This window comes from Crocodylus siamensis, chromosome 7, assembly GCF_052110815.1.
Source record: "Crocodylus siamensis isolate JL-2025a chromosome 7, ASM5211081v1, whole genome shotgun sequence".
Classification (NCBI taxonomy): domain Eukaryota; kingdom Metazoa; phylum Chordata; order Crocodylia; family Crocodylidae; genus Crocodylus; species Crocodylus siamensis.
In genome coordinates, this window is record NC_143401.1 from 44459097 (window position 1) to 44477214 (window position 18118).

General features: G+C 45.3%; 1 protein-coding gene across 3 annotated transcripts in view; it reads right to left on the reverse strand.

Annotated features, from left to right (window-relative positions):
- Window positions 1-18118, reverse strand: part of CCSER2 (coiled-coil serine rich protein 2) — a 148049-nt gene that overhangs the window by 20590 nt on the left and 109341 nt on the right. For 2 of the 3 annotated variants that reach the window (XM_090057381.1, XM_090057380.1), the window contains exon 10: window positions 17044-17142. In XM_090057381.1, the coding sequence (XP_089913507.1) occupies window positions 17044-17142 (99 nt within the window). Of the gene's footprint in view, window positions 1-17020; window positions 17143-18118 lie in introns of all 3 variants that reach the window. The other variant, XM_090057382.1, reaches the window with a different exon arrangement.

An 18118-nucleotide genomic window follows, 5' to 3' on the forward strand; every position in this document is an offset into this window, starting at 1 on the left:
AAGGAGTAGATGAACAAGACTCCTCTCCTCAAAGACACTGCCAGCTTCAAACTGTGGAACATCCAGATGACAGTGACAAGATGAAAAGAGAATAGGTGGGAGGAACTAGGTTTGCTTTGTCTGGAAGAAAGAAGCCTACAGGTAGGATAGAACAGCCATCCAGTATATAAAAGGTTTTCATCAAGATTTTAATAGATTTCATAGACATTAGGGCAGAAAGGGACCTCGGGAGACCATCGAGTCCAGCCCCCTGCCCAAAGGGCAGGAAGTCAGCTGGGGTCATAGGATCCCAGCAAGATAAGTATCCAATTTACTCTTGAAGGTGTTCAATGTAGGTGCTTGAACCACCTCTGCTGGCAGACTGTTCCAGACCTTGGGGGCTCGGACAGTAAAGAAATTCTTCCTTATGTCCAGCCTGAAAGGGTCTTGCAGGAGTTTGTGACCGTTCGACCTAGTCATCCCTTGGGGCGCTCTGGTGAACAAACGTTCCCCCAGATCCTGGTGGTCACCCCTGATAAACTTATAGGTGGCCATCAGATCACCCCTGAGCCTACGCTTTTCCAGGCTAAAGAGTCCCATGGCTCTCAGCCTGTCATCATAAGATCTGTTTTCCTGACCTCTGATCATGCGCGTGGCTCTCCTCTGGACTCTCTCAAGCTTCAAGGATAGAAGTCAGGCTAATGGGCCTGTAGTTAGCCGGATCCACTCTCCTCCCATCTCCCTGGGGTCACAGTCCCTGAGGGCCTGACCGACAAGCCTCTTGAGCTTGTCAAAGTTGGCTTTTCTGAAGTCAAGGACTTCTGTGTTGCTGACTGACTTGCCAGCTTTCAAGTGATCAATTGTTTTCCTTGGCTGCCAAAGGAAGAAAAAGGAGGTTGATGGAGAAGAAGAAACAGCTTAAATCTTTGCTTGCTGTTAAGAAGTGAAGGGGAGAAACATTTCATTGTTCTGACAGTGAGGCGCTGGAACAGGATATGTAGGGAAGATTGTGTAATCTCCACCACTGAAGGATTTTAAAAGTTGATTCAACAAACATACATCAGGGAATGTCCGAGTATATTTGATCCTGCCTCACGGCAGTGGATGGAATAGATTAGTCTGACTTCTATCCTGGGGAAGATCTTAGAAAAGTTTATTAAAGAGGCCATCCTTGAGGGACTGGCCGAGGCTAACATTCTAAGGGATAGCCAGCACAGGTTTGTTGCAGGTAGGTCTTGTTTGACCAATCTCATTTCCTTCTATGACCAGGTGACCTATCGCCTGGACAAGGGAGAAGAGATTGATGTCATATATCTTGACTTCAAAAAAGCTTTTGATCTGGTATCCCATGATCACCTCTTGGCCAAACTGCCCAGTTGTGGCCTTGGCTCCACCACGATCCGCTGGCTGGGAAATTGGCTTCGTGGTCGGACCCAGAGGGTTGTGATTGATGGCAGTCACTCATCATGGTGCCCTGTGACCAGTGGGGTCCCTCAAGGCTCTGTCCTGGGACCCATACTGTTCAACATCTTCATTAACGATGTGGACATTGGAGTCAGGAGTGGACTGGCCAAGTTCGCCGATGACACCAAACTTTGGGGCAAAGCATCCACACCAAAAGATAGGCAGGTGATCGAGGCTGACCTGGACAAGCTCAGCAAATGGGCAGACGAGAACCTCATGGTGTTTAACACCGATAAATGCAAGGTTCTCCACCTTGGGAGGAAAAACCTGCAGCACCCTTATAGGCTCGGCAGTGCTACGTTGGTTAGCACTACAGAAGAAAGAGACTTGGGGGTCATCATTGACCACAAGATGAACGTGAGCCTGCAATGCGATGCTGCGGCTAGTAAAGCGACCAAAATGCTGGCGTGCATCCATAGATGCTTCTCGAGCAAATCCCGGGACGTCATTCTCCCCTTGTACTCGGCCTTGGTGAGGCCGCAGCTGGAGTACTGCGTCCAGTTTTGGGCTCCACAATTCAAAAAGGATGTGGAGAAGCTTGAGAGAGTCCAGAGGAGAGCCACATGCATGATCAGAGGTCAGGAAAACAGATCTTACGATGACAGGCTGAGAGCCATGGGACTCTTTAGCCTGGAAAAGCGCAGGCTCAGGGGTGATCTGATGGCCACCTATAAGTTTATCAGGGGTGACCACCAGGATCTGGGGGAACGTCTGTTCACCAGAACGCCCCAAGGGATGACTAGGTCGAACGGTCACAAACTCCTGCAAGACCCTTTCAGGCTGGACATAAGGAAGAATTTCTTTACTGTCCGAGCCCCCAAGGTCTGGAACAGTCTGCCAGCGGAGGTGGTTCAAGCACCTACATTGAACACCTTCAAGAGTAAATTGGATGCTTATCTTGCTGGGATCCTATGACCCCAGCTGACTTCCTGCCCTTTGGGCAGGGGGCTGGACTCGATGGTCTCCCGAGGTCCCTTCCAGGCCTAATGTCTATGAAATCTATGAACCTCATAATGACTTTCTATGCTTACACTTCTATGATTTTAAGTTAATGTCTTTCTCAGGAAAAAGTTCCCATGTGGTGTGCATTATATGTAAAATTAACTTCTGCCAGAGTCCTGGGGCCCACATGCCCTCAAATCTAATCTAAGAACTCATCTAAGCAGCCAGGGACTTATTTACTGCTATAAGGTCTGGAGCTTTTTAAACATTGATACTGGCTGCACCAGAATACTGTAACAAAAGATGCCAATAAGAGGAAGTTGTCAAGGTCTTGTTTAAAGGACCTTGTCAGTGCTTGGGGTAACATTTACAGGCATATATTGGGCATTCATGAATGTTGCAAGAGTCTCAAAGGCAGAAGCACTTCATACAAAATGATTAGCTATTCTTAACAGTTATGCCTCATAAGACTTGAAGCTGCTGTGTGTTTTTCTTCATAAAGGGTATGATGAATACAGGGAAGCATCAGACCAACTACTGAAACTTATGCTGAGTGTAAAAGCAAGCATTTGTCCATGACAGATACTGAGCTTCAAAAAGGGTGCTTTCCAAAAGCAACAAAATGTCAGTGCACTCGGTTGCTTTTAGACTACATAGAGATGCCATAAAGACCAAAATGCCAACTCAAAAATCAGTCCAGGTATTGCAAAGACATGCTGATGCACTCGGTGCAAAGGCCTCAGAGGTATAAGAATTTGAAACAAGTTTAACTAAAACGCTAAGAAACTTGGAATAGAATGTTGTGTTTGCCAACCAGATTCAGTAAGGAACAGGTGGCAGCAATCAGAATCCAGAATTAATTTTTGAAATACCTACTTGGAGCAATAGATGGGCAACTAAACTGCAAGTAAGAGGAAGCTTATATAATTCTGAATGAGTTGGCCGATAAGGTGTCACCCTACCCCACCTGCAAAGAGAACACTTAAAAGCCAAAGTGTTTCATCAATCTCATGGAAAGCATCTGAGACCCAGAAGTGAGACTATGCACAGATGATAACTTCAGAAAAACTGAAATTTTCCACTTATTGACACCTAAAGCTGACTTCATCAATTTTAGCAGTCAAGCAATTTGTCAGCACCAGATTAAAAATGACTTATTTCTAAAAGCAGACTTTAATATTACCAACTGTTATAAATTAGAGGCTAATAATATATTGAAAATAATTTCTGACAATAAGTTCTCTTTTAAGACAAAACTATAAAAAAAAATAAAAAAGGAAACCTGTAAACAAATGCTGGAAGTGCATCAGGGACTTATTCTATTTAAAGAATCAACAGATCAATTTGCTTTCAACTCCCAAATACAAAAGTTATTGTAGACAATGCCTTGCAAAATTCTACTTACCATCTTGCTTCATGCCTATATAAAAATATGTTCATGCCAATACAAAATATGTCATTTTTTAAATCAAGGACAAGTAAGGAGATTTTATACTTTGACTGGCAAACTTCAAAGCTGCTGTAAGGCTTTAAGTAGACATCACCAAATGAAGCTCTGTCCAGGGTATCTCCTGGCACAGATTAGCTCTGCCCACATATCTTCCAGATCAGCTCTGTCTAGGATAACTCCAGGCACAGCTGATCTGCTTCACTAGGGGAAGGGCACATTGCACATTCTCCCATAAGAACAATAAGTAGGACAAAAAGTGATGTATTTCCCGCTCCCAGAGATACGTTTCCAGCAATCTCCAAGGCAAGTCTTCAGAAGGAAGAAATGGCTTTCTTTCCTGAAGACTGCTGGGGCTCCATCTCTGGAAGCAGGGAATGCAGACTTTCCTCACTCTCAGGCTAGGTACAGATGGTCAAAAAGCTTGAGGCTGATTCAGTCTTTGGAGGTTAGTCTAAACTGCACAGATTAAACTGAAACAGAAATGAATACATGTTTACCCTTGATTCAGGAAATGCAGCCACATGCCTCCAGTGACTCAAGCCAGCAGCTAAGGGGTGCTAGAGCATGCCTCTCTGGTTGTGTGTTCACTACTTCTTCCTGTTGTTCTTGAGGTCTCTGGGATTTGCAGTCCACAATTACCGCAGCAGGACTTTATAGGGTTGCTCATCACTACTTCTTCCTGCTTCCAGGTGCCTCTGGGATTTATAGTCCGCAGTTGAGACAGCAGTAAGTTTGGATAGGGGAAGGGTTGTTTAACACCCCCACACTCAGACCCCAGCTGGGGTTTGCCTGGGGGGCAGGGAAGCCCCCCTCCCCCACAGACTGGGCTACATCTCCAGCCAGGCTTGCCCCCACCCTCCACCAGCCCTCTTGTCAGCCAGCCCTCACTGCTCCAGCTAAAGGAGCAGAGGGGCAGGACCAGCCCTCCTCTCTGGAGCAGACAGCCCAGCCCAGCCAAGCCCAGGCCTGGAAAGCATGCTGGGATGCTGGTGGACTGTGCTTTAACTTGAACCAGGAAGGGGTCGGGGACAGAAGTTCCATAAATTGTTTTGACTCAAATCAGTTAAGTCCGATACTACATTCAACCAGGTTTATCTTAAACCAGTTTCAGCCATTTTTAAACTGGTTTTTGTGCACCAAGCTTCTGTTCTGTTACAGATTTAAATTAGTTTCTGACCATTTAAACTGTTTTATGTGTAACTTCTACCCCTAGCCCCAGAGACACACCCTGGAGATTGTCAGGGGCAAATCTCTGGATGCAGGGTCAAGCCAGGCAGGTACTCCCAAGGTTTGAAGGATCCAATTCTGCACAGGAATTCCTGAAACACACAGAACCAAGTCCCCCTCAAGTGACAAAAAATAACATCTAAATTATTTCTACCTTCAGTTATGCCAGAGATGCACACATTCTAGAGTATTCTAATGTTAAGTACTTCTAGAGTTAACTACTTTCATAGGTCAAAGCAGTTAATTAAGGAACAACCCAGATACTGAAGACTGAAATTTGGAAGTCTGCCAGCATTTCTGGTTTTAGTTCTGGCAGCTGGACTGTGACATCAGTTACAAAATTCAACTAAACATACAAGACACTACACACTGTAACTTCACAATCTTGTGATAAGATGCCAAGAATTTCATAACAAGAAAAATATCTGATGTTATAGGTCACATTTTCTGTCAAACTTAGGTCTGTGGCAACAAATCAAAGCTTGGCTTTCAATATCTTTATTTTTTAACTTTGTATATTTATGTTAAATGATTAAACAAGTATGGTCACCTTCATTCATTTCCTTTAGAATTTCACTTGCTTTTAATAGTAGCTTAAAGAAAAATCTTGAACTCAATGGATATGGCTAAGATACAGTATATTATTCATAAGGACACTTTCAAAATGACCCTCTATGGAGTTGTCATAGCCTTCTATGTCAATAGTCACTGAAGATGGAGTTACTGTATGTATTGGTGATATTGTACAGATTGCATTGGTTCCTTCTAACCAGCTATGGTCCATGATGCCAGGGAAGATGATGGTAGTGTAACACCAATATTATAGTCATGATAGTATAATATGTAAGAGGAAAGAATTTCTTTGGGTGATATCTTTTATTGGATAAACTGTGTAGCTGGGATAGACTTAGACTTTTGAATGCAAGACAATCTTTGTCAGAATTATATAATGGATGATTACATAATGTGTAATAGTATACAAGTAGCATAGTGCACCATTTATGAAAATTAGGTGGAATAATTATGAAAGTGGCTAGGCATACTACCTACTTTTTAAAGCCTTATTCTATAAGAAACAATATTTCCATTTAACAAGCCACATTTATAAAAGGTACAGGTACAAAAAATAAGAACCTTAGGAATCTGGCTTTAAAAACATGGAATCTAAATCTGTTTGAGTTTTGGTCCTGAATACGAACACACTTGCACAAATATTTAAAATCCCTAAAAATATAGGGTTTCTAATGGAAACAAATATAATATAGTATAATGGCTATAGTAATGTTAGAATTATTTTATGGTTGGTACACCCACGACTCACTTGCCCAAGGTCACCAGTAGGGCAAGTGCTGCAGGACCAAAGACGAAAGGTGTGCACTAAGAGTGGTTGTTTCTTAAGGACATGATTTTTGAAGCACAAAGGAAATCCATTTCCATGTGAAGAAAAAGTAACAGAAGGGCTGGGAAGCCCTCTTGGCTAAACAGGGACATCATGGTCCTCTTAAAGAAGAAAGAGGTTTATAAACAATGGAAGCTCGGGGCGGGCCCCAAGGAGGACTATTCCATGACGGCCCACATTTGCAGGGAACACATAAGAAAGGCTAAAGTGGCAACCAAACTTAAATTAGCAACGGAAATCAAGGACAACAAAAAGTCCTTCTTTAGGTACATAGGAAACATGAGGAAAACAAAGGGGAGTTTAGGGCCATTGGTCAACAATTCAGAAGAGCTGGTTACCAGAACCCAGGAGAAAGCTGAACTCCTGAATTACTGCTTCGCCTCAGTATTTCACCAGACCAAAGGGGAAAACCACACCAGGTAGAGTAGAGCATGAGCATGGTAGGAACAACTGCCTTCCTACTACTGCTGTACAATGGGTGTATGACCAGTTAATAAAATTAGATGTATACAAGTCAGCAGGACAAGATGTTCTTCATCTGAAAGTGCTGAAGGAATGGGTCAAAGTCATTGCGAGACCCCGGCAAAAGTCTTCCACAACTCGTAGTGCTCTGCAGAAGTCCCTGAGGACCGGAAGAGGGCCAATGGTGTGCACATCCACAAGAAAGGCAGGAGGAAGGACCCAGGTAACTGTAAGCCAATCAGCCTAACTTCCATCTTAGGGAAAATCCTAGAAAAGTTCATCAAGGAGTCTATCTGTAATAAGCCTGCAGAAGGTAAGATTCTGAATGACAGCCAGCCTGGCTTCGTCATAGGCAGGTCTTGCCTTACCAACCTCATCTCCTTCTATAACCAGGTAACACGACCTGGACATGAGAGAGCAGGTTGACACTGTATACCTAGATTTCCAAAAGGCCTTTGATCTAGTATCCCATGATGTTTTCATGAGAAAACTGGAGGAGTGTGAGCTTAACTCCTAGACAGTCAGGTGGGGGAGAAACTTGCTGAAGGATAGGACCCAGAGAGTTGCAGTGAATGGGTCTGTGTCATCCTGGCAAGAAGTGAGCAGCGGTGTCCCGCAGGGGTCAGTGATTCATCCAGTACGTTTCAACATCTTTATTAACTATTTGCATGTGGGGGCTCACTGGCCAAGTTCGTGGATGACACCAAGTTATGGGGAAACGTGGTCACCCTTGAAGATAGGGTGCAGTTACAGACAGATGTAGACAGGCTGGCAAGTTCGACGGATCAGAACCTGATGAAATTCAACAGTGAGAAATGTCAAGTGCTCCACACTGGAATGAACAACCCCCAACACACTTAAAGGCTTGGCGGCACCAAACTGACTAATGAAAGGACCTGGGGATAACAACAGACCACAGTATGAATATGAGCCGGCAGTGCAATGCTGTAGCCAGTAGGGCAAATAATACTCTGACATGCATCAATTGATGCATCTCCAGCAAAGCCAGGGAGGTGATTCTTCCACTGTACTCAGCACTGGTGAGAGAGCAGCTGGAGTACTGCCTCCAGTTCTGGGCACCACACTTTAACAAGCATATGGACAAGCTTGAGAGAGTCCGAAGAAAAGCCATCTGTATGATCAGAGTCTTAAAAGGCAAGCCATATGAGGAAAGGTTGAGGGATTTGGGACTGCAACCTGAGGAAAAGAAAGCTGAAAGGGGACCTGGTAGCAGCTTACTGCTACACTAGGGGAGTACATCAAGGGCTTGGTGAGCAACAGTTCACCAGGGCACCCACGGAGAAAAGCAGGAGTAATGGCCACAAACTCCTGGATGATAGATTCAGGCTCAACATTAGGAAAAATGTCTTCACAGTCAGGGTGTCCAGACTGTGGAATAAGCTCCCTCCAGAGGTGGTGTATTCGCCTACCCTGGAAATCTTCAAGACGAGACTAGATGGTCATGTGGCTGGGATCACCGAACCCCCAGTTATCTTTCCTGCTTCGTGCAGGGGGCTGGACCTGATGATCTTCCGAGGTCCCTTCCAGCCTTACAATCTATGGACTTTACATGGGCCCACTGCTGAAATCCAGGGTACTGTATACTGTTGGGGACCTGTCAATGGCAGAGGACAACCTATAGCTGCGTTAACTCCCACAGTTCCCTGATGCCACTCACCCTATTATCTGGATCTGCCCTGTGAGGAGCAACACCAGTTTGATACTCCAGTCTAGAGGAACTGTGTGTTTGTTATGCAAGTTCTGTTTCTTAAAGACTAAGCTTATGATCCCAAAAGGATAATTATTCAATAAAGCCACTGTAAAGAGATGAGTATCAATTTTGAAAGAAGATTTAAATTGATATTGTAAATCTGAAAATCAACATAGTCTGAATGAAGGAAATCTGAACTTAAACAACTTTCCCTTTTAATCAGAAAAAACTGGCTTAATACTTTTTAAATGGCGATTTAAATATTTGATATTAAAGAAAATGACTTCTTTGGTTTACAAAGCATTGTTAAAACCTCTTTCAAACAAACTAAATATTAAATACATTACCTCACAATTTATAGCAATATTGAATTTGATTCCTTACAAAAACATCATGCATTTAGGATTCTTAAAATTAATAAAACAAGTGTTTAAAAATACTATCTTGCTTTCAGGCAAACGGATATTGTATTTGGACCTCTCATGCTATTTCTTTATGTATTCCTGTCCCATGAAGATATGACCTTTGCCTTCCTACTGTACTTGATTTTGTCATTTGATTCCAAACTAGAAATTATTTTATGCCAACACTTTTTCTATAATTTATTTCTACTAAGCCATAAAAGAGTATAATCATGCAACAGAAAAACTATAAAATTGCTTTTACTAAAATTAGAAAAGTTTGGCATATATATCTTTGAATATAAGTTACTACAGTGACAGTTTAGCTTTTAAAGCTAACTATTACGATGCAATAAAATTAAACATCAGAACTGCTGTTATCCAGTCACTTACATCTTGAGTAACAATATGAGGATAGAAGGAAATAGACTGAGAACAGTTATCTTGAGCTGAGCTACCTAATGAGGGGTCAATAAAACAATATGAAATTGGGAAAAAATAGTGCAAAAGTGATTAACATAGCATATTTTTTGTATTCATTTATCTGTATTCCACTTGTTCAAGGAGAAACATGAAGAAAAAGCAAACTATGTTTTACTCCTGAGCTTGCTAGGTCTACTGAAATCTCCCAAACCGCAACATCATTGGGGACTTGAATTTTGAGTCATAAAACAAAAGCGTTCTAATCGGAACACTCCATCAGATTCAATTAATCAAGTCTGTTCTGACGCATTCTAATAGGAATGCGCTAGAGCACTTATATAGGCACCCATATTGATCACTACCTTGCCCAGCTGCATTATATTCTTGGAGCAACTATAGCAAAGTACTTGAATACTTTTAAGGTGGAAAAAATGTGATTTGCACTGTGGTCTTAGGTCATACAATTCCACTACCTAAAAAAAAGTTACAACATTTTAAGCAGCCACAGTTACATCCTTTATCTTGTTTAACTCAGACACTGTATTTGACTAAGTGTAGTTGTAGGGGATGATGCATATAAATGATGTATACAGAACATAGGCCAACTTTCATAACTCTTCAGACATTCCAATGTGCTTAAGTCAAGCAAATTTCAAAAATATCAGCAAAGGAGAATGTAATAGTTAGGTCATCAGTTTAGGGCATTAAAAAAACCCTAATTTTGGAGTGGTATCTAGAGCTGATCATAAAAAAAAAGTTTCACCAGAGAATGCTGCATCACTGAGACTAAAAGATCATATTTGAAATATCTAGAGTTCAATGAACCTTTCACCAAGTACAAGGCAGGAGGTACAAAGAAACCTGCCTGGATGTGTGGTGTACTGCCTCAGGGCTGGAGATGCTGTATTTCCAGGATCCTTGACTCCAGAGCAGGTAGTCATGCTAAGGTTTCCAGGCTTGCTGCCATAGAATCAGGAGCCCAAAGGACATGGCTTTAAATAAATCTACAGATACTATAATTCTAGGCACCAATTAAAACTTTCACTTTGGCAGCTAGTGACAGGAGTATCAATATCGGAGCCTTTCTGGGGTGGCTCTGCCCTCCTGTAATGGGCCAACCGTCTGCCTACTTGCCTGCCACGCCTTGATCTTACTTGATTAGAAGATGGTTGTAATCAGCAGGAGGCTGCCCATTTGACCACCACGCCCTGGTGACAGGGGGCGCTACCTGTGGCTCCTTTTCTTCTCCTACACGGCAGCCCAAGCCTTGCAGATGGAGTTGACGTGGTTTGACCTGGGCCCTGTTATGTTCTGGCCCTCCTCTTTACTCCCAGGGCTCCTCGTTCCCCCCCCTCACTCTGGGGTTAGGGCCACTGCACCCCGCAAATGCTGTGCCCTCTCAGGCGCCAGGAACCCCCACGCTACTGGGGAGTCCCTATGAGGCCTCCTCCAACCCCTAACAGCCTCACTCGGTCCTCTGGTCAAAACAGTAAACATAAAACATAAGCCCCTGGGCTACAACATAAAAACTAGATCGCCCAGTAAAACAAAATCTACTCCCTACTAGAGAGTGAGGGAGCAGGGGGGTGGGGGAAGGAGGGCTCCCCAACCCCAGCAGCGACCTGGGGATGCTCTCACTGCCAGAGTCCTCCCCTCTGTCTGTCCGAGCTGAGTCCCTACTCCCACGGCTGCTGGAGAGGGACTGCCCTCCTGGCCTCCTACCTGGGCTTAAGAAGGGATAAGCCCTGCCCCTTCCTGTCAGCTGGTTTTACCAGTTGCCCCGGCAACCAGCACCTGTGCAGCTCTGGTGACTGGCAGCTGAGCTTCCCCCTTTCTGCCACTAGGGGTCTCCCCAGAGCAGTCTCTGCTCTCAGGTGCATGGCACCTGAGTGCACTGCGACACACCTCCCCCGCTTTTTGCTCCTGACCCACTGAGCCGAGTCTTCCCTTTCAGTGGGTGCTCTGTCCTTCCCCAGCCATCTCCTCTGGCACCTGAGCATCTAGGTACAAGAGGGCAGAGGTTTTTAGGCTCCTCCTACTCGCCTTTTACCCAAGGGGCACCATGTGGGATTTGTCGGGAGTTACCCACCACAGGTAGTCCCCCCACACTAGCCAACCTTGGTAGGGTGCCTTTTTCGGTTGTAGGATGGTCCTGGGGTTTGTCTCCCTGCCGCCTCGCTATCCTTCGCCATCGCCCAATCGGTTGGCCCCACTTGGCAGATCTCCATATGGGGTTCACCCTGCCTCTTAGCAGGGCAGTTAGGGCCTCCAACTATATGCCTTCTTCTTCTCTCTCTGGTTGAGGATCCTTCCATTTCTCCTGACCCCTCCCTCTCTTCATACTGTATCAATAGAAAATCAGCGTTTACATTTTAGGTTCCAGGGCGGTGTTCCACCTTAAAACAGTATGGCCGAAGACTAGGGGCCCATCTCATGAGCCTTGCATTGTCTGTCTTCATACTCTGCAACCAGCGCAGGGGCACATGATCGGTTATCAACATGAATCTCCGTCCTAACTAATAATATCAAAGTGTTTCAATAGCCCATTTATAATTGCCAGACATTCTTTCTCTACTGTGGCATAACTCCGTTCTGGCAGGTGTAACTTCCTACTTATATAGGCTATGGGGTGCTCGTCCTCTCCTCCTCTCTGAACCAACACTGCACCGATGGCCATGTTCGATGCATCAGTCTGCACCAAGAAAGGCTTTGCAAAGTCTGGTGTGTATAAAAGTAGTTGTAGGCACAGCGCATCCTTTACTGCTTGAAAGGCCTTTCCTGCCTCTGGCGTCCATTTTACTTTGGTTGGAGCCCCTGCTTTTATCATCTCTGTCAATGGTACAACCAGATCCGCGAAGCAACGTACAAACAGCCTATAGTAACCGGCTAATCCCAGGAAAGCTCTTACTTGCCTTTTAGTACGGGGGGCCTGAGACCTCCGCAATGCCTCCACTTTGCTCAACAGCAGTTTCACCTTCCCACTCCCTATTAGGAACCTTAGGTATTGTGTTTCCTCTTTTCCTATTGTACACTTCTTTGGGTTTGCTGTCAGCCCAGCCCTCAGATCTTGCACCACTGCTCTCAACGTGGCGAGGTGTTCATCCCAGCTTTCTGTATATATAATAATATCATCAATGTATGCCGTGGTGTAATCCCCGTGGGGAGCTAGTACCTTATCCATTAATCGTTGAAATGTAGCTGCAGCTCCAAGCAGCCCAAACGGCATGCGTCGGAATTGAAAGACCCCCCACAGGGTGGCAAAAGCCATCTTTTCCTGGTCTTCAGATATCACGGGGACCTGCCAGTACCACTTTGTCAGGTCTAAGGTTGAAATGTAATGAGCTTGCCTGATGTTTTCTACTAATTCATCCACCCTGCGCATCAGATAGGCATCAAACTTGGCTACGGCATTTACTTTTCGATAATCGATGCAGAGGCGGATTTTCCCATCAGGCTTCAGCATTGCCAAGATGGGGCTCCACCAGTCACCGTGCGATTCGCATATGACGCCATTCTCTAACATCATTGCAATCTCTGCTTTTATCTGGCCTTGGAGCCGCTGGGGAATCCGCCTCCAATTCTCCTGTATCACCTGGCCTGGGGGAGTTTTTAGACAGTGCACCACACCCCGGGCTTCCCCAGGGTTCCCCAGAACACATCTCCGAAGTCTTTGACCAGCTCAGCTGCCTGCCTCCTCTGTTTTTCTGACAACCGTGGGGCCAGTTCTACGTCACCTGGTCCGCTTTCCTCAGTCAATGTGGGTCCTAACTCCAATTCCTCAGGGTGAGGAGCTAAGTACATACACTCCCGGTCTTCCCATTTTTTTTTTAACATATTTACGTGGTGTACCTGTTTCTTTTTTTTCTTGTCTGGCTGGTATACGTCATAGTCCACCGGTCCCACTCGGCGTGTGATTTCATAGGGTCCCTGCCACTGAGCAAGTAACTTGTTTTCACTGTCAGGCAATAGAACCAACACCCAGTCCCCCACATCAAACTTCCTTTCCCATGCGCCTTGGTTGTAGTGTCTTACTTGTCGTCGCTGGGCTTCTCTGAGATTCCCTAAAACCACGCTCCGAGCTGTTTCAAGGCGTTCTCATAGTTGGATTACATATTGGACGACGTTCTGGTCTTTACTTCGCTGTTCCTCCCAATCTTCTTTAATAAGGTCCAAGATCCCCCAGGGTTGCCGACCGTACAATAATTTGAAGGGTGAAAACCCAGTGGATGCCCAGGGTGCTTCCCTTACTGCAAACAACAATGGGGATATCATTTTGTCCCAATTTTGAGGGCTCTCCACTAAAAACTTTTTTAGCATCTGCTTCAATGTCTGGTTAAAACGTTCCACCAGCCCATCTGTTTGGGGATGATACACTGCTGTCTTCAGGTGTTTAATCCCCAGTGCTTTACTGACTTCCTTGAATACACGCGATGTAAAGTTTGTTCCCTGGTCAGTCAGTAATTCTCCAGGGAGTCCTACACGGGAAAATATCTTCAGAAGTTCATTTGCCACCTTTGGGGCAGATACTCTTTGCATTGGCACAGCTTCTGGGTAACGTGTTGCATATTCCAGCAGAACTAAGATGTACTGATTTCCAATGCTGCTCTGGGGCAGTGGCCCGACGATGTCCACTGCCACCCTCTCAAAAGGAACCTCTACCAGCGGCATTGGGATTAAAAGGGCCTTTGGGGGCAGTCTTGGGTTGACCTTTTGGCATATGGGACATGAAGCGCAGTAAATTGCGACTTCCCTCACTAGACCTGGCTAACAGAACCCTGCCTGAATGCGTGCTTCTGATTTGTCCCGGCCCAGGTGCCCACCCGCTCACGAGCCACCTTCAATAAGGCCCGTCGATACCGCCACAGGACCAGCAGCTGTGCGACCTCCCCTCCTTCTGACTTCTTTTGCTCAATCCGGTAGGGGAGGCCGTTTCTTACTTTGAAACTCGGAGTAGTCCTCATCAGTTCTGGCCTCAGCACTTCGTTGTCTCTTCGGGCTAGGTGTTCCTGCAGGGCCCCGAAAGTCGGTCTCTTGGCTTTGCTCAAGCTGAAAGTGTTCATCTTCCCCCAAACGGGCGACATTGATCCTTTGTTCCGCTTCCTCTTCAGAGGGGGGCTGTTTGGTTTCCCCCACAAAACCCTCCGCGGTCTCTGCACCCCTCACACCAGCTATCTCTTCCAGCAGCTCAGGCCAGTCACCGCCCAATACTACTGGGTAGGGTAGGTGTTCTGCGACCCCCACTAACATCCAGCGGGTCTTGTTGCCTACCTGTATGTCGACCCTCACTCTGTCAAAGTCGAGGGGGTCCCCGCACCAACACTGCACCCTCGTACGATCCGCTCTTCCCTTCTCCCATGCTAGTAGCACATCACTCCACACCACGGTCTGCATTGAGCCCGAGTCCAGCATCGCCGCTACGTTTTCCCCTCTATTATTACTTCTGTCAGCAATGGGGGTGACACCTTTCTCGCCCCGCGGTCGATTCGGGCTCTGTAGCCGCACAGTCCTACCTGCCCCGTCGGTCAGAGCTGGGTGTTCTTGATCACAGCGGCCAACTGGGTCTGTTGTTGCACAGCTTGGTCCAGCAGCCCTTGCATCTTTCGATGTAACTGGTCCACAGGTTGTTCCTTTTTCTGTATGGGCCCAAGGGCTCTCTTCTTTACTCAGGTAAACCAATGCCTTATGGTGCATACTGCCGTGTAAAAATTTCCCGGCCAATGCACCATTGTGACAGGAATATCAATATCGGAGCCTTTTCGGGGTGGCTCCGCCCTCCTGTAATGGCCCAACTGCTTGCCTACTCTCCTGCCACGCCTTGATCTTACTTGATTAGAAGATGGTCGTAAACAGCAGGAGGCTACCCATTTCCTGTGCCCTGGTGACAGGGACCGCTACCTGCGGCTCCTTTTCCTCCCCTACACCGCAGCCCAAGCCTCGCAGATGGAGTTGACGTGGTTACCTGGGCCCTGTTGTGTTTTGGCCCTCCTCTTTACTCCTGGGGCTCCTCGCTGCCCCCCCTCACTCTGGGGTTAGGGCCACTGCACCCCCGCAAATGCTGTGCCCTCTCAGGTGCCAGGAACCCCCAAGCTACTGGGGAATCCCTATGAGGCCTCCTCCAACCCCTAACAGCCTCACCCGGTCCTCCAGTCAAAACAGTAAACATAAAACATGAAGCGCCTGGGCTACAACATAAAAACTAGACCGCTCGGTCAAACAAAATCTACTCCCTACTAGAGAGTGAGGGACCGGGAAGGAGGATTCCCCAACCCCAGCAGCGACCGGGGAATGCTCTCGCTGCCAGAGTCCTCCCCTCTGTCTGTCCGAGCTGAGTCCCTACTCCCACGGCTGCTGGAGAGGGACTGCCCTCCTGGCCTCCTACCTGGGCTTAAGAAGGGATAAGCCCTGCCCCTTCCTGTCAGCTGGTTTTACCAGTTGCCCCAGCAACCAGCACCTGTGCAGCCCTGGTGACTGGCAGCTGAGCCTCCCCCTTTCTGCCACTAGGGGTCTCCCCAGAGCAGTCTCCGCTCTCAGGCACAGGGCACCTGAGTGCACTGCAACACAGCTGCTATTGCATTTATGATGGTAGGAAAAACAAGTATTCAAGGTCTTTGCTATAGATGCTGCAAAAATGTAATACAACTGGGAAAGGCGGTGATCAATATGGGTGCCTATGCACATGCTCTAGCGCATTCCGATTAGAATGCGTCAGAACAGACTCAATTAATCAAGTCTGAATGAGTGTTCCAATTAGAACGCTCCAGCATGCTGCACCGTCTCATGTATTCAACATCCTGCGATTTAAAATGGCTGCAAAGGTGCTTTAAACTAAAGCTCATTGAGTGAGCTTCAGTTAAAGCGCCCCCACAGCCATTTTGAAATGTGGGGCACTGAATACACACGATGTTGCAGCTTTTTAGAGTAGCTCCCAAGTCCCAGTCCCCGCCTCCCCACCCAGGTACCCCATAATATCAAATGGAAAAGATGCTCTCTCAGATGAATTAAATTCTATCCCATAAGTGTTTCAAAGAGACTAGTGCTACAATGTCCAAGGAAACAAGTGAAGACAGGGCCAGTTTATTTTTTTACTGGATTAGTAGTTTTATACTACATTACCTCTTTTCATAAGAAAACAGACACAATGAAAATTCCTACAGCGAAACTGTACCAAAACAAACAAAAATTTAGGTTTATAGTGTCCCATTGAAACAAAATGTTTTAATGAGTGATAAGAGAGACAGTTTGAGCATGATGTAATTTGAACTCTGATTAAAATTAGAAGACTGATTTTTCCCTCCCAAAATGATTTGCCTCTGCTTCGTTATTTATTAGTAAACATGTGCTCCAAAATAAGGTTCAAATAAAGAGAACAAACCTGTAGAAGGCTACCATGCATATGCTGCAGAATTACAATGATATAGAAAGGCAAAAAAGTTTTGGACAGGATGAAAATCTTAAAAAAATATCTACAAAAAACCCCACAAGTGTTAAAAAGGGGAGGAGGAGGAGTGAAAGGAAGAAGGATGGAATCAAAGAATGAAACATTGAAAAAAAATCTTACTTACAAAAAATGGTAAGTTTTACTCACAGAACTTTTTCTCCAGGAAGTTTGTGTGAATTTGTCAGCCAATGTGCATGTTGCCGCTTTAGGTTTTTGGCCATCTTCGTGGCAGTTGCATCTAGTAGTCTTAAGCCCACCAGAAGACAGGGAGGAGAGGGGGGAGAGAAGGGGGAGAAGGAAGAAGAGAAGGGGGGAGAGAAGACTTTAAAAATATGTAATTAATATAACAATTTTTTACTGCATTTCAGTAAGTAAAGCCACAGCCAACATTCAGCTGTTACACAGCAAATTTAAAAGCTGTTCAATACTTTGGCAGTGCTGCTTAAGCCCTGCACTGTGACCAATTCTTTTTGCAAAAGTAGCCTTATAAATAAAAGATGTTCCATTTTTTTAATCACTTAATTTTCTAGGAAACAATCATCTTCAATTTATATTTGAAGGAAAAAAAATCAAGAACATAACAGCATCTCCTTAAATCCAGTTTGGTTCTACACACCAAGGATGAGTCAGCTGGTATAACAAGTAGATAAACAACCCAGCAACCCAGCAAGCAAATATAATTTCTTTGAAAGTCTATGGAGTATACTTAAACAAAACAAAACAAAACCAAAAATAAAACGACCAATGATTACAGCAAAATACTAAAAAGCAAGATAGAATTTATTCTGGTACACCATTATCTGGCATTCTATGATTTTAGAATGGCAAGGATGAAGAATCCTACCACTTAGTTTGCTTATTTGCTACATACGTGGCCAGCCCGGTTTCAGTATTTGTAGGTAAACATTTATGCAGAAAATGTTTATCTTTAAATGCTAGACAGCCAAACCAAATGATATAACTCATCTATCATACATATCTTACAATCTCAGTCCTCAAACCACTTGCTTTTCAATTGTTTCTTCTTTCCCTTCAAAGAGAAAATCCTCCAAAATTAAATGCACTCAGGGGGTACGTCCCCACATGCAGGCATGTGCCTTTGCAGCAGCTCATATAGCAGCTGCACAAATGTGTGCTGGAGATTTGTGCACAGGCACACGTGCCTGAACATGCACTTTGGTGTGGGGCAAATTGTGCCACTTGGGACAATCTGACCCTACCC